Raw genomic sequence first — 20,225 nt, forward strand, 5'->3', positions numbered from 1 at the left:
TGGATGATTTTATTCGTGACAAAGTAGGGAGAATTTAGGATTTTACGAAGGATTTTGGATTGTAAGGATTGGATACGAGAGGAATTCGAAGGTTTAGTGGAGCCCCAAAGATCAACTCCGTATGTCCAAATAGGCCTTATAATAGTCATGTAGCTGAGTCTTTTGTAATGAACTGGAAGTTTGGACCGTTTGCCTAGTAAATGCTTTAATAGTCGAAATCGACGTGCAGTTTCCTGTCTTTTCAGTCTTGTGTGAGGATTCCAGGCTAGTCGTTTGTCCAGATGTAGTCCAAGGTAGCGGATCTGTTGAACGGGGGTAAGGGCAACATTATTGAAGTATACTGTAGGGCAGTCAGTAGATTTACAACGTAGGGTAAAAGTAAATTGATGGGATTTGTTGGAGTTTCATAAAAATAAAACTGGAAATGGGATATTAAAAAAAAAACGAAAGAAAGTAGTAAGCGAAAGTAACAATACCTTTGTAATATATTTGTATTCAACAAGGAGAATGGGATTGGCCACTAGCTTATAAGCGGCATTATATATTTCACAATTGTTACTACTGTTTAAGCATTTTTCAATAACGTCAGTAACTTCTGATTCTTTGCTGGCACTAGGTAAATAATTGAAGGATGATTTTTAATTATCTTTAATAATGTCATTTATAAAGGATATAGAAATTCATAGAAAAAAATATTATTAATGTAATAGTGATATTTTACGTCTATAGTAAAATACAATTAAAAAATATTAACTGTTGCCATTTATTTTCTTCCCCATATTAAATTTATCTTATCGATTCTTTTAATTTTATTTCTTTTTTTATTTTATCCATATATAATTTCACCCCCATTATATATATGTATAAACTAGAAATTCATAGGACAGCCTCATCTGAACTACGATAGGAGGCGCGGTGGCATCCTGGTCCGTCGAATTCGCCTGGGCAGAAACTTTAATAAGACAGAAAACCGCTGTAGCCATGAGTCAACCCTGGGGTTCTGGAGCCCTCCTGGGGTCCACCTAGCCTTATTAATTGGGTAAAAATCAGGCGTTCAATCTTGATTCTGACTAAATTACCTTCTTGCACAAGCTTAGCTCTAGTAACAGTACTTCATTTCAAAGTACTGAACCCCAAACCCTTGAATTGTTATAGCGGTACTGATTTTAATTTGAATTATATATATTATCATTTGATCTCTACCTATTTTTATGATTTTCTTAAATTTTCTAATGTTAACTTTGATTTAATATTATCTTATATCTCTTTGCTTTTAAATGTAACGTTTTAGTTAACCGCTAATCCCACCTTAAATTTCATTCTTGTGCTCACCTGCATTCAGTAAGGTAAATGTCTTACGTGTACTGTATTTTTATTTTTTATCTACTTTTTTATTTGTTATTATTTCCATTCATTAATTATCTAAATCTGTCTATAGTTTTGATTTAATTTTACGTTTCACTGTACATCTTATTTTATCTTCTGTAATTTACTTTGTTCACTTTTATAAACGTTTTCACATATTTTAAATCAAAATTGTTTTCTGTTACACTGTAGCCATGAGTCAACCCTGTGGGTTCTGGAGCCCTCCTAGGGTCCACCCAGCCTCATAAATTGGGTAAAAATCTGACGGTCGAGCGTGATTCTGACCAAATCACCTCCTTACACAACCGTTGGTCTAGTAACAGTACTTCCATACAAAGTACTGAACCTCTGACCATTCATGGGTTGTAATGGTACAGATTTCAATTTTTATTCACAAAATAATAAAAACTTGTAGTCAAAATTTAATACAATTTTATTTTAACTGTTTTAAATAAACCTAATATTATTTAATTTCTGATATATTAAAGGTTGATCTAATTAATCGATACATTCTAAAATCGATTCTCTATGAATCCAATAATTTGATGTATGTAAAACACATTCAATTTATTTAAAATTTAATAAAATAGTAATAGGTGATCGAAAATTTGGTTATTATTGTTATTTTTATTTAAAATAGAAAATAAATTATCATTATTAAATAAACGAAAATATATAAGAGTATTCAAATAACTTAAGTAATGAAAACGAAAATATTATGACTGCAAATTGTAAAAAATCAAAAAATAAATAACATAACAGTAGATATTAGGGGTATTCATGATGTTGTGTTAAATGTTAAATGTTTTATCATGTTAAATGTTATAAGTATAAGATTGTGAGCAGCCCTATTTGAAGTCATGTTAAATGATAAATGCATAAGAGCTCCTAGCGGATTTTCTCAGCAACTTGTTTTATAAGCCTTTATGTTTATAACATTCCTTCCAGAGCCTCATGTTATTGTTTACTTCAGTTTTGATTTAAGTAATTAATTACAACATGCCTAGAGTGAGTGAAAAGTGGAATTTGTGTGAAAGTTTAGCTTATGAAATGAAATGAAAAAATAACTTTATTCTGGGACATATGTCCCTAAGAATAATTACATGGTTCATATAGTGAGATTTTTATCTGGCGAGCGTTTACAAATTTTCAGATAGTAGAATGAAATTACATTGTTTTTTTTTTACTGTTTTTTTTCTCAAATGTATCATTAAAATTATCCATTCTGGTTTAATAACAGGGATATGAATATCACAAACACACGAAAGAACTGAGCTGTCACAACAACTAAAATGGCGGCGATCTCAACTGGTCTATTGTGTGACGTCATCTTCATTTAACAGACCAAGTAACAGACTCTCAGCCATGTTAAATGTTATTTCAAAGATCATGAATACCCCTAATATTTAAAAAAGTTAGTAGAGAAGATGGTCGGGTCAGCAGGTACAGTCTGCAAAAAACACAAAACACAAATAGATAACAAATTATTTATTCGTGCCAACGTTATGATTTTCAGGTCTTCATCAGGGCTATAAAACAAAAAGAGATAACAACCACCATTCAGAGAAACATAAAATTAAAAAGAAATAATAGACAACCAAATTTGGAAATATACATAACAATGAATTGAAAATAAAAAAAAAAAATTTGATTAATAACCATGTGGTTAGATAGTAACAGATTGATAACAATGTAAGATAATATTATATATGTAAGAAGATATGTATAAAGATAAGATATGTAAGTAGTGTTTAAAATAATGCAAAACAACCATCTTCGTTACTTGTTAATCTACGGTCAACTATCTACTTAATAATGTTAAAATGTTTAACATTACTCTTTCATATTGTCCACATCCATAAATACGAGAGCAAGTATTCTTTCCTGACAAATATCAGAATCTTTATTGATATTGTAAATTTGATCGAAGGATGAAGAATCAGCTTTACCAATACATTGCGAAACCGTATACTTTATTTCATCGACCTGTTTGAAAATAAGATTGAGGTTAAAAAAAACTTAGATAAACAAATAAATATTGTTAATATTGATTATTCTTTTCGTTTAGTAATAAATTGATATAATTATTGAATGATAAATATATCAAAATATTTGATTCTTGGTACACTTATACCTATTTAGATGGTAAAGTAACATCCACACTGGCAGGAGAGTGCAAGCAGTCATTGGAAACCTCTAATCTGCGTCTCAGATCTCAAAGAATTAACAGAATGATGAACTTGCAAGAATGAATAATAAATTACCTCCCAGAGGGTCAGAACTTGCATGAGGTCTCTCAAAACAAGAGCACAATGTGGCCTGGCGGACATAGATGAATCCCGATAAGAAAGAAGAACTGGAGGGTATGAGTTGAGCTTAGACAAGCTAACCAGCTTATTAAAAAAAAAATAAAAACCTCCCCTTCTGGAACCAAGTGGTTGCCTAAACACAGAGTTAGGCAAAAATTATTCGATTGACAAGAGACGAATACTTTTTTATTCGAAGTTTTTATTCGATTGACGAGAGACGAATAAATTTCTATTCGAATAAAAATACGACTAAATAATCCGAATGCTTTTTTATTCGAATATTTAAAATACTATTTCAATCGAATAAAAAATCAGTCGAATGAAAAATTATTCGAATACAAAATTAGTCGAATACATATTATTCGAATAAACATTTGATTTTTTTTTTTTAAATTCACTTATTTTTTTACCACCTTCAATTTCTAATGTATGAGGGTATTCATACCTATCTCACATATTCAGACGAGTACAAAATGAAAATGCTATCGATTTTAAGATCCCATATCGATTTATTTTAATTTTTTTTATTTAATACATAGAGATCAATTTTTAGGTTTTCGGATATGCAGATTATGAAAATGCTATAGATTTTAACATGGCGTATCGATTTATTTTAACTTTCTTGATTTCTAACATGTTACGGTCCCTTTATACGTTTTGAGGAATGCAGAATATGAAAAAGATATCGACTTTAAGAACTCGTATCGAGTTATTTTTACTTTTCCGATTTCTAACATGTTACGTTTGTGCTTAACATGTTACGTTTCTAACATGTTACCTTTGTACGTTGTGAGGAATGCAGAATATGAAAAAGATATCGATTTTGTGATCGCTTATCGATTTATATTTATATGAACTTTTCTGATTTCTAACATGTTACGGTTTATGATCGCGTATCGATTTAATTATCGCGTTTCGATTTATTTTAACTTTCTTGATCCCGAACATGTTAGGGTCACTTGATATGTTTTGAGATTTGTAGAATATGAAAATACTATGGATTTTAAGATCGCGTATCGATTTATTTTAACTAAGATAAGAAATCTACAAATCTCAAAACATAAAGAGGCCCTAACATGTTAGAAATCAGAAAAGTTAAAATAAATCGATAGTATTTTCATATTCTACATATCTCAACACATAAAGGTACCATGTTGGAAATCAAGAAAGTTCAAATAAATTGATAGGTAAACATAAAATCGATAGAATTTTCTTATTCTACATATCTCAACATAGATAAAGAGACCCTAACATGTTAGATCTTGATTATGCAGCAGAAAAAAATGGTGTATGGCTCAGCTCGTCTGTTGCATCATTCCCCATTTCGTATACCCATTAACAGACTCTGTATCATATTAAATGTTATATCGTTTTAACATACTAACAGAAGGATATATGTATCTCCATTTAATACACTTTGACATTTTAAACCAATGATCATGAATACCCCTAATGTATTAATATACAAGAATAGCATTAAATCAACACAAAGGTTTGACATAGGGAAAATAGTCCCAATAAGGACCAATAGTCCCAATAAGGACAAATAGTCCCAATAAGGACTAATAGTCCAAATAAGAACCTATAGTCCCAATAAGGACCTATAGTCCCAATAAGGACCAATAGTCCCAATAAGGACCAATAGTCCCAATAAGGACCAATAGTCCCAATAAGGACCTATAGTCCCAATAAGGACCAATAGTCCCAATAAGGACCAATAGTCCCAATAAGGACCAATAGTCCCAATAAGGACCTATAGTCCCAATAAGGACCTATAGTCCCAATAAGGACCAATAGTCCCAATAAGGACCAATAGTCCCTCTTGCTGGACTTGAGCTCCTCATCATTACTAGTGACAGTATCTACTTAGTTTAAAGATTTGAAATAGCACCTGAAAATAAAGCGACTGCTGAACATAATTAAAAAATGGTTCGTAGGAATCTTGAACATACAATGGCTCACACAGTATGTAAAGAGATTCTAAGATCTGGTCTGGTGTCAATTCGCAATTTTGCGGCATAAATTTCAATGAGCATTTCCCTGCTCTCAGGACTTGAGTGACGGATATGACTTCAATTGAATCTATGATGTTTCTGCAAAAATGATAGAAAAAAAATTAAGTTAATGATCTTAGATCTGAGTGAATTTTCGTTATCAAGTAATAAAGAGACTTGAGTACTACACCGTCGACAGCTGTGATTATATTAAAGCAGTAATAATAATAGTGGAGGCTTTAACTTACAACAAGAGAATATGTTGCCGACGGTGCAGTGCGAAAGTATCAAAATAAAATTTTAAATTACTTAAACTATTATAATTCAGTAATCAACTTTTTAATGTTAAGATTAAAAGAGGAGAAGATGGTTGGGGGTGCGGTCAATGCAAAACACAAATAAGTATGATTAACTAAGCTTTCTTCTTCTAAACTTTTTCTACTTTTTATTTTTTATTTTCACCCTCCCTTAACGTTTTCTTTATAAAAAACACTTAGTCATTGGTGTAACGGCTTTTTTAATTCTGAGTTTGACCACCATTTGCGCTGTAACCATTATTAGGCGCTCGATCTTCCAGCGAACAGGTTCGTTTTTATTCTTCTTTTTTGTTTTCTTTCCCCTTTCTTTATTTTATACCCGCGTTATAAGTTTTGTACACTATACTTATAATTTGCCTCTTTATCATCTATTATTGTTACATATATTTTCTTCCTCTTAATTTTCATTTCCTTTTCATATTTAAATTTTAAATTAATAATAACTAATATGTTCATACTTATTTGCATTATATAACTTTATTTTTATTTCATTTCCTTAAGTAAGTTATTGTATTGTTATGTTATTTTCAATTACCTATGTATACATTTTATTGCCCGCTTCTCTCATCACTTCATTTTATCAATTCTATTTTGTAAAATTATTCATTGTATGTGTAAAATTATTCTGTTTATACTTTCTTTTTATATTTTTCTATACTTACTGTGGTTGTTATCTTGTTTTGTTTTTAGCCCTGAAGAAGGCTAGAAACTCTAGCCGAAACGTCGGCACATTAAAATAAGTTAATCATACTTATTTGTGTTTTTTATTGACCGCACCCCCAACCATCTTCTCCTCATTTATCATCCACGGTCAACTATCTCTCATAATTAAGATTAAAAGTTACTTTAATATACAAATAGCGTGATTCTGACCGAATCACCTCCTTGTACAACCGTTGGTCTATTAACAGTACTCCCTTACAAAGTACTGAACCCCTTCATGGGTTGTAGCGGTACAGATTTTAATTTATTTTTCGTTGATAAGTCTGCCGTTAGTACTCCATCATCCGCATATAAAAGATTTTGCACCAGAACTGGCAAGAGGTTACAGCTTCCTACTATTGCCTTCGGAAGGTGAACCATTGCAAAAACTACAGGCAGTTTTCTTTCTTTCGTAAGGACCTATAGCTAGTTCCTATAGGACTTGCTATTCCCTTTAGGACCATAGTTCCCTAAGGCACTCCACTAAGTTACTATTCTGCAAGGACTTACGAAAAAAAATTATAATTAATATGGTTATAACAAAATTACATCATGAATTAAAAATATTATTAGGGTTAAACTCCAAAGGAATAACTTTAATAACAGTATCTCTATTATCTCTATATAAAGTATAAATAACTTTATAGGATTAATGCCTTGCATTTTCACTAGAACAAGTTTCCGCAAAAATTCCTTTCGTTTCGGCTCTTGACCAGCTACCTAACTAACTGAACATGCATTGTCGAAGCCTTCTAGCATAGATTGCATCTCATTTTCAATTGGCGCCATAAATAAATAATTATACAGACCACTTTTTGTTATTATTTATTTTTTCAAATATACAAAATCAAAGCATTTGATTCTACATTGGCATGGCGAGTTTAAACAACATCGTTAGAGTCGTTTTCGAGAAAAACAAACTCGATTCTATAAAAATTGTCGATTCTATAAGGTGGAACTTCAGGTGGGTCGATTTTAGCGACGAAGTTGCAATCACATCATACATTGACTCAAATATGTAATTTTAGTTTCTTACGATTTTTTTTTTCAGCTAGATTGTTCACAGCTACACACACAGACCATTTTGCGAGATTATGTTTTTTTGGACTCGGGGAGGAGGGGGGGAGAGGACTCAAATATGTATTTCCATCAAAATCCATAATTCAAAATTTTTCACGATAAAAATACATAAACTAAATTATGAAATAAATAAATGTAATTTACGTAGTCAGTAGAAATATTTTATATTTAATTAAATAACCTATACTATTGCAAAAGAAACCAATATAAAATAATTACTTCAAATGGTTACATATGAAGCTGTTTAAAACCTTTTCACAAGTTCTCGCAACACTTGAGTTTTTGTTGTGCATCTTAAATTTAATATTTCCAAAATTTGCCAATTCGACTTCAATTTGATGTATATGCAGCTGCAACGAGATAAAATCATCTAACTTTAACATTTAAGTTATATAGAAGTTAGAGGAAATATTGAAATAGAGGAAATATAGGAATTTATTTAATAGTCTCGAGTTCATTTTGAGGAAGAATTCAGTGAACGTGAAATGTATTTTTTTTAAAATATGAATTTGAATATACATCATAAAATATATATACATGCGTATGTAAAGAATTTGTTAATTTTTATAAAGGAAATCTGATCCAGGTTGAATACAAAGCGACACTTCTGAAAGCAACAACAGAAAAACATAACAGAGAAGTAACAGAAACAAAGAGGTTACAAAACAAAGAGATATATCATACGAACTCATGCGTCATTGATCTTTAACAGAAGTATTTAAGAATGTTTCTAAGGATAACATTACTAAGGATTCCTTCAAATGCTCACCTCTAGCGCATTTTAACAAGATTATTGTTATTCGTTGTATAAACTTTCAGTACGATTTTCTTTCTAAGAAAGTAATTGGTCTTGAGAAGACAATTTTGTTAAATGCGTACTTCGCGCGTTCACCGCCATCTCGCTCCTCATACGGGAAGATGTAAGAGTCGGACCAATCGAGAACCCGACAACCTCGGTACAGTTAAACGTAGGCGCCCACGTTGTTTATTTATTTTTATGGCAGACTGCGCCTTCCCCGTCTCTTTGTATTTTTCAATTTGTAAATCCGGCTGAGCCAAATTTAGGTGGGCGATATGTCGGATTTAAGTAATCCGATTTTTACCATTATTTTTTGGTTTTATATAAAGTCGAGGTCGAGGGTTTCATTTTCTGATGACCCCCCTTTCCGAGGACACCGGAAGGCCCCGAAGACGCTGCGACTGCAATGCCGCCCCAGCCTATGCACTATGCTAGGACTTGGCCTACCCCTACCATCACGCCAGATCCCAGGACACGCTGGCCAGCCTCTGAGAGAAAAGGACGTCTTTTCAGACACCAGTCTGCGAGTGAGACTTTCCGCTAATTAGCATGCATATATTTTCCTTTATTCATAAAAAGTATTAATCCCTGGAGGGGCAGATGATGTTAGTGTGTTAGGTTTTAATTTAATTCTCAATAAATAAATTAGAAGAGTGGGGTATCATAGACTAATGGAATGTGCTTATCTGGTGACGTCTTCACCGCCGCAGTGACGTACCCTAGTCGCTTTCCTAGTCTAGGTGTGCTATGGGCGAAATGGTGAAAAAAATGTGTACTCGCCTGGTGTCTGAAAAGACGTCCTTTTCTCTCAGAGGCTGGCCAGCGTGTCCTGGACTCTGGCGTGATGGTAGGGGTAGGCCAGGTCGTAGCTTGCATAGTGCATAGGCTGGGGCGGCATTGCAGTCGCAGGGTCTTCGGGGCCTTCCGGTATCCTCGGAAAGGGGGGCATCATAAAATGAGACCCCCGACCCCGACTTTATATAAAACCAATAAATAATGGTAAAAATCGGATTACTTAAATCCGACAGAAGCTAAAGATATACTTGGTGGAAGAAAGCTTTAGTAAAGTGTTCTGTACGAACGTTCATAAATATGGTGCTGTGTGTAAAAGGAGCATTGCTAAGCTGATATTATTTGATGGTTACATACTCCATATGTAAGTTTCAATCATCAGTCCAGTAAATTGCACCCTGCGAATCAGGAAATTGCCTACGGCTCGTACCCGAAGGACTTATATTCCCATTAGCGGCTTACGTCTCATACCTGAAAGACTCATCCTGTCCAGTTATCCCCTAACCTGCTAACTCAATCCAATGAACAAGCGTTGTTGAGGCCTTCTGGAATGGAGTACCTAACATCTTCTATTGGAGTTGGAACTCAGGACCATCTAATATCTAACATCACCAATACGACACTTCCCTATCACAACATGTAAACCACCCGAACTGCCCCCTCTCTCTTAAAAACCAGTACTTATGTACCTGTAATTACAGTGAAGGTCAGATAATGCTAGGACGAAAGGATTGAAGCGGGACAGCTCAGTGAGTAAGGCGATGTGTTACTTATGTTAATTTCTGGGTTCGGGTGTCGTACATAATTATTCAATCTGGAACATCAGCAGTAGATCGACCCTTGGACCACACTCAGCCTCTATAAAGTGAGTACCCTTAATTGTGGAAAATCTGGAATTTGAGTGAGTGATCTTAAACACATCATGCCCTAACATACGGTTGTTCTGGAAACAGTACTTGTTTACAATATACTGAACCCCTGAACTTTCATGGATTGTAATGGAACAAATGAAATATTATGAGCTGCTAGATTATTGTTCTATCAATTACTTTTCTTTGTTCTTCCAATTCATTCTCAGCTTGTAATCTTCTATTTTCCCAAACATTGATTCGATATTTCAAATGTTTCCGAAGCTTTTGTATCAACATGAGGGTATGATCGTCCTCCTTACCCTTAGCCTATAACAGGTTAATAGAAACAAGTTATTAAAAATATATATAAAACTTCTAAATAAATTATTGTTAATATTTGTGGCAGTCAGCGAGCACGAAGTGCCGCTATAACCCGCCAGGGGCCAGCACTACAAGCGTCTAAGAAGCTGTATAATTGTATATAAGTTTATCATTATAAAAATACGATCTCTTGTATAAATGTATATATGTTAATATGTAATATGTAAAATGTTAATTATAAAATAAAAAGAGATTGAGCAAAAAGATTCTACGGAACTTTCTCAAGTAGAGTTAAAAGAGTGAATTCTCAGTGATAACCGATCACATGAGGCCTTCAATTGCCACCGGGATTTATCCGTAAAATCAAGCCTTTTCCCGGGTCTAGTCATAGCACTGGTGGCTTACACTCTATTTGAGATAGAGAAGTTCATTGCTAATCTATTTTCGCAAGAGTTGGTTTTTATTATGCTCACCTTAGACGATGGCCTATCTCCTCTCCCTTTCTCCAGCAATCTTAGTCCGTCCGCTTCATCTCAGAAACTAAGATTGTAACCTAATCCTTAACGGTTACACTGGTCCGTCCGCTTCATCTCGGCAACCAGTGTAATTTCCCGTTTCTCCCCGGCTCAAGTCCGTCCGCTTCATCTCGGCAACTAGAGCTGCACCTATCCTAATCAGCTTACTGGTCAGTCCGCTTCATCTCGGCAACTAGAACTGTTACTCTGCCTCAGACACTCTCACCTAGACCTCCTCTACCTCTAGTCAGTGTCCAGGGCTCATCCTCTGGCACGGCCTTCCTTTCTAACCTATTAATGAATACGCCTTGTCGTGGGCCTTCTGTAAAGTATATATCAGGCTGGAGAACCGCCTAAGACCAGACAACCCCGACAAGTGGTGACCCCGACGTGATCCAAGCCGTCGAAGAGAAGCCCGACGTGATCCAGAGGAAGACTCAAGGAGGAACAAGAAATAACTAGAGAGATTCAGAGACGGAAAGAGAAGAGACACAAGGACAGAGAAGGGACCCTCAGGAAATTGAAGCATACCAAGGCCCAGTATCAAGAATACCACGGTTCTGGAGAAACAACCCCGTGCTATGGTTCGCCACCTGCTAGTCCGTATTCTCAACTTCGATGGTCACATCGAGCACCATAAAATTCCAACTTTTGATCCCGAATATCGATCAGGACTAATACACGTGCAAGACCTTATTACGGATCCTCTTAAGCAGACATATGAAAATTTGAAGGCCAGGCTACTACAGACCTACGGAGAATCAGAAAACATAAGGATAAAGAAACTATTAGAAGACATCCCGCTAGGAGACAAAACCCCGTCACAGTTACTACGAAGGATGCAGCAACTAGCTGGAGACTGCGTGAACGCAGAGTTCATCAGAACATTATTACTGAAAAACCTACCCACAAGGTTCCAACCAATATTGGCCGCCACAGAACAAAAAGATGTGGAGAAAGTGGCTGCTATAGCAGACAAAATCCATGCAGTATCTGCGCCGACGGATGCCTACACCATCACCCGACCGGCCACTTCGAGACAGACAGTGGATAAGCAATCGTGTGACTATACAGATGACCTAAGGGATCTCCGGCAGGATATAGACCGAATACTTGGTATCTTAGGATCAAGAGAGCGCGGACGAAGCCTAAGCCGAGGACGGAACGGGGCATCACACCCCTCCCCTCTTGTATTAACCTACTCTCACCCTCCTTATGTGAGAATATAAGAAATATCATGTCATTGATAAGCATCAGTTGCTGATTAGTTAAAGATGAGTAGTCGAGCGGAGTTGTCGAAGGGTACTCTAGGAGGCATGTGGTATATATTAGTTTAAGTTGTACATAGTATGTCATAAAACCTGTGTGTTCCACTCATATAAATAAAGTATATCTTACTAATATTACTCTGTGGCCGCATTCTGTAACTGCAGTATTCCTCAAGTGAATATAATTCTAGAATTCCTAACGGATGAGGTAATTTTTTTTGGTTTTTGTAACATATGAAATTTTTAAAATTAATTCATAACGGGTACTTACGTTACCTAAAGGCATTCATGGCCAAAATAAGTACACGACTTGTCATACTTTTTAATGATTTGCGCGCCAAAAACCGAACAAACGTTAAGAACAACAATATTTGAGAATTAATTTTCTCGTAAAGATCCGTCATCTTAATTTGAATTTCTTCGGCAGACTTTGGAGACTTGAATACCTGTCATGGCGATGATGCCACCTTAATAAATAAATATCTAAATGATGAACGAAAGATACCTTCTCTTCATTGAGGCTTAAAACGTACAAATTTCTTTTCAGTTTCTGAAGCTCGTAAGATGAGTTTTGGTATTCTTCTTCATGGTTCAAGTAGTAATTGTAAGTAGTGTCCATCGAAAGCATTTTGTAATGGTTGTGTTTATTAACAAAAAATAACTGAAAAAGAAATATATTAATTGAAAGTGTTAGCTATCTAAAACTTCTTAGATTATTTATTACTAATGACATTTAACATGCAAATTATATACGATCTGCAAAAAAAACGTAGACATTTTATTAAAACTCTAATAATGGATTAAATAATCCTTTTGTTACCGCCTAAAGCGTAATCGGGGTAGGCTGTAAAAATTTTTGAAGGATATTAGTTCTTAATTTAAAATGTTCTGGCAATGTGTTAAACAGTTGATTATCTAGTTGTGTAATGAAGTATTTGTTAAGTATAATGGTGCATTAACTATTTTATGAAGGACTTTTGATTGGAATATTAGATAAATAAAACCCAATGGAATATTAGATAAAAAAAACCCAATGGATCTATCTGGTATGTATAATAATTTTAGAAACACTTTGTAGAAAAAGTGTTTATTTGTTCAATACAGAATTGGAAATCTGACAAAGAGTCTATATATTGCTTATTTAATTTTTTTTAGCTTCGTGTTATCTTTTCACGGGTTCTCCGTTTTCGTCTCAATTCCAAGTAAAATCGAAAATACTGCGTTTTTTCCGATATATATATAGCTAATACACATTTTCCAATGAAGTTTCAATTGACGGCTCTCTAGAAGGACCTAAAGTTACTGATATCATTAGAGTAACACTCCAATTTTTCTGAAGAGATACAATCGTACTTATAGGTCATTGCAAAACGCCAAAGTTTACCGTTATTAGAAGATGAAGAATGCTGGTTTCTTCGAGAAGATAACAGAACTACGATTTGCAGCATTACGACCAAGTTCATGAAAAACTAAACAACTTATGATGTGTTGTTTATTAACAACACATCCTAAAGTTACATTAGGACACCAGCCTGCGTATTAGGAAAGGAAGGTGGAGGAATGTCGACCTAACGACTCTAAAAAATACCTTTTAAGTACATCAAGAACCGCTCAGTAACTAACAACAATCTTAGGATTTTTTCCTATCTTCTAGATTTTATCAATAATTTATACATGTATTAAATGTTGTCCAGTGTCACGCCAAGCTACAGATTGGTGTTCGAGATTCTCCAGCCTTCGCCGCCTATGACGAACCACCGGGGCAGTCTTCTCCTCTTGTTCTTCTGGAAGAATATGACAACGGCTTCCGTTTGATTCCATCCAGCTCCAGTACTGCTACAATGTTGGCAGAAGTAATTTATACATGGTCGCGAGCCTACTTAGCATACATGAAGGAGGCGTGGACCCCGATTTCGTTGGGATAGGCCCCTACCATTGCATGTGAATGTTTGAGGAAGACTAGTTGTGCCGTGAAAACGACAGTAGATGTCCTATCTCGCTGTCAGAGGCCTGGCTATAATACAGAGAGATGAAGGCCGTTGTGCAGTTCTTCTTCATCTGCTCTATGGTGTGCGCTCCAAGCTTCGCCAGAGGTTCGCAGGGGACACCTCGTAGGAATTCTGTATGCTCAAGGGAGTTTTATATCGACTTCTCTGCAGTGTTCCTTAAAATAGTGGTATAAGGTGCTCGAAGACCTTGCTCGTGTGAGAGAAGAGACTGATCGGGCGACTGTGTTCTGGCAAGACACCTTTCTTCCCCAGTTTGATTAAAGACACTACGATCAACTTGAGGCCAGGACAACCTGCTCTCCAGATGTCAACAGGTCACACCTAGAAGTAAGATGAACAGAGGACAGTTGATGACAAATGTCCTGACCAGTTTCCAAAATGGACGATGATCGTCATGGGTCCTCTGGAGCTGGTCGTGTCAGAACGAGGTCTTCCAGGCACGTTGATGTTAGTTTTATTGATATTATACTAAATGATTTAGTATTCATAGAGTAACACAATTCTATATACTTATATACACAATAATAATTAATTAACAAGTTTGATTGAAATACGTTGCTACAAGATGAGCTTTGAACTTCTCCCTGAGTCTTTTCGGCGGGGTTGGCGAACTGAGCGGGTTCCAATGGTCGACACTTGAAAGTGCGCGCAACTCTTAGCCATTACTATTTAAAACACTTACCATAACAAAATTTACGCTTTTTTTCTGTGTTCCTAATGTATTCCTAAAAATAAACGAAGCGTTTTAAAACAAAACTTGTCTTAAGGAATGTTAAAAGTGTACAATTTAAGATAAGCACGTTCATAAATCTGGGCCATCAGCCTACTGATTGAATTTATTGAAAGGATCCTTATAACAAGAAATGTGTAGACACTGATTGATCCATCTAAAAAAGGATCTGCTTCCATGGGCTGTAACTCAACACCTATCAACCGATTTCAGCACACTGTGTGCATTGAGGACAATCGTTACCTGCAATATAATCAAAGCTAATTGAAAAGTCTATCGGTCAGGATTGCTTAGGTTGATAACAGAGTATTTATAAAAAGTATTCAAAGGTCCTTAGTCTAGATAGTTGTCAAGAATCTTGAAACGGGAGGTTTCGTTTTAACTTTAATAACATTAATTAACATTATAATAGCATTGTACTACTTTGGAAAGTTCAGTTTCCTTTTCATCGATGGGGTAGTAGTCCAACCGCTTCAGATTCGGTAGACAATTGATAACAAAAGCTCTGAAGTTAACCAATCTTGTAAGAGAAGTCATTTCAAAAAGTGGATCGCATAGCCATAGATTTTTCAAGCGTTTCAACTTCGTTAAATGGCACAATTCCTGTTAAAATAGAATTAATGTAAATTACTGTAAAAGTAAGTAATGGATTAATGAAGATATACGAGTTTAAGTCACCTACAAAAATGGTCTGGATTGGGTTAGCGGAAATGTTTAAAGTTTCCAAGTTGCAACAGTTTTGAAAAGAATTTTCAATCGTTGAGATTCTGTTTTCGGCAACATTCAAATCTTCCAACGAAGGAGGAAGTTCATTTTCCTGCAACATTAAAAATGCCTATTTTTTACCAGTTTTTATCCTTCGAATCATTCAAGTGAAGAGAACAGTAAAATTTACATAAATCCTTTCTATCAAATTTCCAGGAAGCCATAGTTGTTTCAAATGACGGAGATTAGCAACGTCGGGTATCTTGGTGAGAGTGTTTGATGACAAATGTAAGTTTCGTAAATATCTGCCATATTGTACTTGATCGCCTTTCTACTGAGAAAATAAATTCAAAATGTTTTTAATAGATTCCAAATAAATCAATCAATGCTGAGTTAGTCGAAGATTTTGTGTAGCTAGTTATATTACTTACATGAAGCGAACATTCGACAAGCCATAAATCTTCCAAATCTTTGAAACTTGTTAGGTCTGGTACGGCATATAATGGTTCCCCAATAATGACTAAACTTTTCAAGTTTGTGTTTAGTGAATCTAAGTCAATAGGTTCTTCGATTTTACTATGAATGTATTCAAAGGAAGGATAGAGCAAATTGGTTGTACTGCGTGAAGAGAAGTCCATCGATTCTCAATGGGATATTAGACACTTAAAAATATTGATAGATTTAGTTATAATCACATGTTTTTAAGTAACCCATGTATCCGTGTTACTTGAATTTAATAAAATCCTAGTTGGGTTAATTGGATTTGATCATTACTTTTTTTATTACGCCAAAATACGAGGTATTTCTGCCATCCGTGTTGGTGCAGCCCAATATAATTTACTTTTTGTTCACCCATAGTCTCTTATATAGTGAAATTATTTCTGATGCCTTGTGGTAATGGACAAGTTTTCAAGTGTGCCGATGTCATTTCTTCGAGCTGACAAAGCTTGCAGAGTAGGCACTCCAAATCAACGCAAATTGGTATCGGTACCATCAAGAAGGGTGCCCATGATTCACGATCTGCAGCACTATCATGCCTCTAACATAACAAACTACGAGTTTTTTATTCACCTCTATCATTCATTTGGTTAAGCTATATAGTATGGGAAGGTTTGGTTGGGACTCGAAAGAGCCTCTCTTAGAAAGCGCATCTGCTTTTTCGTTTCCATCAATTTGGCAGTGCGAAAGAACCCATTGCAGCACTACGTGATATCCCCTCTCAAGATCCTCCGGCACTCAACTACCGACTTACACTCATTATTGGTTGATAAAGAAAAGTTTTTTTAACCTTGTTTAAAAAAAACTGTGTTGCATCAATCCTTGGGTTTTGAGTTCTGTACTTGGACAGGGAGTAATATTTATACTTCTTATGCAACAGTAATGCTATGAGGTTATTTGGTCAAGATCATGCCCAACCACCATGTTTTCCCCTTAATTGAGGGTAACCACTTTATAGAGGTTGGGTGTGGTCTCAGGATCAAACCACGGCTGATGTCGCACACAATAATTATGTACCACAAACGAACTCGAGCCTGGGCCCAGGAGATAGAAGCGCAGTACCTTACTCACTGAACTACTCCCTTCAGCTTTATTAATGAAAATACTTAAATAATTTAATCTGGAGCCTCATTATGCTTGCTCAACTTCGCAGTCTTTTTCGAAATTCGAATGAATAACAAACAAACATCTTAAAACTCTTTGTTTACCCGTTACCACAAACATGGGACAGCTTGTACTATATAATTTACGAAATGAAAAATCTTGTTAATTAACTTTAGTGGTTTATTTTTGTGTGAACATATCACTGATATACAATTATAAAGACATTATATGTTTGGGTTATTAAATTAACAAGTATTTGATAAAATATCTAGAATGATAGTTAAATTTATAGGTTTTTGTAGTAAGATTTCTATGAATGTTTATCATCTACCACCTACTTTGCTAATGTTTACGTTTCCTTTCTCTTCGCCTATCTTTATTGTGTTAATTTTTACAACGTAAGTTGAATGTGATAGCCGAAAAAGTCAAAAGAACTCACAAGCATGGATGTCGACATCTTTCTCTATTTACCAAGCATTTGAACTATCTAGAATGGGGGAAAACGTGACACATGAACACTTTTCCCCTTTGAGGGAAGGTTATAGATACAACATAAAAATTTACTAAAGGAAACTTCACCGAATGATGATAGACATTTTTTAGTATGGACGATATTGTTTACCAAGAACGTTACTCCTTAAATTGAAAATAAAAATACTGAGTTGAGGGATTAAATGACAGCTAATGAACGCCTTTGAACAAGCAGGCAGAACATACCTAGATCTTAAAGAGATATTTTGAATATTGTACATTCTCATATACGGACCAACTATGTTGTACAACTTTTAAATCATGCCCGCAAGTTTCTCTTTGATTATGCTGTAATACGACTAAGTTGTGCAACTGATATTGGCACTTTCCCACCCACGATACATTAACTCCAACCAGACCTTTTTACATTATTTCAGTTATCTAAAGAAAAAAAAAAGATGTTAAAAAATTATTTCTAATGACAGCTTATGATTTAGAAAGTAATAAATATACAAAATAGTCCTTAGAGGTTCAGCAATCGATAGTTGAAATAAAAGCTCTATGGAATAACAGTTTGTTTGTGTTACCTTCTTCATGTGGCCAAAGACTGTTAAAGATTTGAATTTTGTTGTTACAAGTCTCTAGCTTAAGTCATGGCTGCTTGCGATTTTCATACTAATGAACAAGTATACAAAAACATCAATCCGAAAAAGTACCTGAAAGATTATTTATCTAAAGGAATTCGACCTCAAAACGACAGGGGATTTCTAGAATACAGGCCATGTGTTGTTTCTGTTGATGTTTTATCTAAGTGTCTTAGTTCTGCATTAGTGAAGATAGGGAATACTACAGTTCTATGTGGTATAAGAGGTGAATTCAGGAAACCTCAGCGCAAGTCTCAGGATACTGGCTTTATTCAAATCAACACTAAAATACCTGACATCAGTTGTCCAGATTCAAATCAGAGAAATCTCGGGCAAAGTATGAAGTTGTGTACTAGTTTCCTCAACAGGCTGTTCATAGGAATGAAGATTATTGACCCGAAGGAACTTTGTGTGTTTAAAGGTGAACTAGTCTGGGTGTTCCATATTGATGTGCTGTGTTTAAATTATGATGGGGGATTGTGGGATGCTGCTGTTATAGCAGTGTATATGGCTCTCAAAACAGTATTGTTGCCAAAACTTGAATTCTGTTTGGAAAAACACAATTTTACTATAAATGAAAACTTGAAAGAACCTTTGAATATCAAGGATTGTCCGATTTCTACAACATTTGGTGTTTTTGAAGAGATAATACTCGCTGACCCATCACTAAAGGAAGAGCGCTACTGCAGATCGTTATTCAATATTTTAATCGATAACGACAATGTGAAAGTAATACAGAAACAAGGAGGCTACCCAATTTCATTTGAACAGTTGAAAGGTTGTACAGATTTGGCTAAGAGTAGATATTCAATTATGAAAGCAGCACTAGACAAAGTTCTTGAAAATCATCGCAATAAGATAAATAAAAAGGAAAAATCAATAAACTGAAGTTAAATTTTTTTTTTTTTTTTTTTTTTATGAAAGTTGTTTGTGCTCAATTTAAATTATTATTTGTGATTGTGCATTGGTTTTATTGAATGTGCTAGTGGCTATGTCCAGGTTATAGTTACTTGAGGTTATTGTGCTGTTTGTGATTCTGATAGTAAACAACATTGAAAATGACTGAAGACAAAATTCCTTTTAACAAACAACTCAGACTTGTTACCAGAGAAATACATTCTGTTAGTGATATGTTAGTCAATGGAAAATTAGCTTTTGGTTAGTATTTTTTTTAATAATTTAATCAGAAAGTTATTTATAAATAATGCACAATCATTACATAATTTGTTATCATCAAAGTCAATCTTATATCTAGTTAATTAAGGTTTTTCCAATTTTATATTATTAAATTTTTGTAATCCAAAGTTCATTCGTGCATTTCAATTCATTTCTTCTTTAATATTCATATTTCTGATGAGTTTAGTTATTTATGTAAATTTACAAATTTGTCTTTTAAGAATAAAGTATTGTTTAGCCCAAAAGTTTTAAACTATCAAAACAGTCATTTTCAGGTGCTGAAAGTGCCTAAAGGTAGTTCAAATTATATGATTTGGTTGATTTTTTGGATGTAAACGACTTAAATTAACTAAACATTTGATTAATATATGAATGCGTTTTAGTTACTCTATTGTGAAAGTAATTATATTCTCATTAGTAATTTTTTTAATTTAATTGAAAATTCTTACTTATTTAAAATATTATATAAAAAAGTGAGCATGAATGTGGTATAAAGCAGTTTTCATTTATTGTGATATATTAAATGATTTGTAAATGTACTTAAATGATACCTGTTCATCATACATATATTATTT

The 20,225-nt window shown here is 34.5% G+C and overlaps 3 protein-coding genes across 4 annotated transcripts in view; 2 read left to right on the forward strand and 1 right to left on the reverse strand.

The window, feature by feature from the left end:
- The window catches only part of LOC106679414 (leucine-rich repeat-containing protein 9), a gene marked incomplete at its 3' end in the record, with an annotated part of 43,596 nt that extends 27,153 nt beyond the window's left edge, over positions 1-16,443 (reverse strand). For both annotated transcript variants that reach the window (XM_067046356.1, XM_014418564.3), the window contains 10 exon segments: positions 477-612; positions 3,203-3,351; positions 5,566-5,767; positions 7,987-8,117; positions 10,408-10,536; positions 12,819-12,974; positions 15,476-15,655; positions 15,735-15,869; positions 15,948-16,088; positions 16,189-16,443. In XM_067046356.1, the coding sequence (XP_066902457.1) occupies positions 477-612; positions 3,203-3,351; positions 5,566-5,767; positions 7,987-8,117; positions 10,408-10,536; positions 12,819-12,974; positions 15,476-15,655; positions 15,735-15,869; positions 15,948-16,088; positions 16,189-16,395 (1,566 nt within the window).
- Positions 16,444-18,402: 1,959 nt separating this feature from the next.
- Positions 18,403-19,365, forward strand: LOC106679588 (exosome complex component RRP43). The gene has a single exon (XM_014418834.3). It carries the CDS (start codon positions 18,484-18,486, stop codon positions 19,360-19,362), a length of 879 nt encoding a protein of 292 aa, XP_014274320.1. The 5' UTR covers positions 18,403-18,483; the 3' UTR covers positions 19,363-19,365.
- Positions 19,366-19,495: 130 nt separating this feature from the next.
- The window catches only part of Ho (Heme oxygenase), a 2,380-nt gene continuing 1,650 nt past the window's right edge, over positions 19,496-20,225 (forward strand). The window contains exon 1 of the mRNA XM_014418846.3: positions 19,496-19,632. Within this exon, the coding sequence (XP_014274332.1) occupies positions 19,533-19,632 (100 nt within the window). The 5' untranslated portion in view covers positions 19,496-19,532. The remainder of the gene's footprint in view (positions 19,633-20,225) is intronic.

The sequence above is a fragment of the Halyomorpha halys genome, unplaced genomic scaffold (genome assembly GCF_000696795.3).
Source record: "Halyomorpha halys isolate HHAL.00 unplaced genomic scaffold, Hhal_1.1 Scaffold13.1, whole genome shotgun sequence".
Classification (NCBI taxonomy): Eukaryota; Metazoa; Arthropoda; class Insecta; order Hemiptera; family Pentatomidae; genus Halyomorpha; species Halyomorpha halys.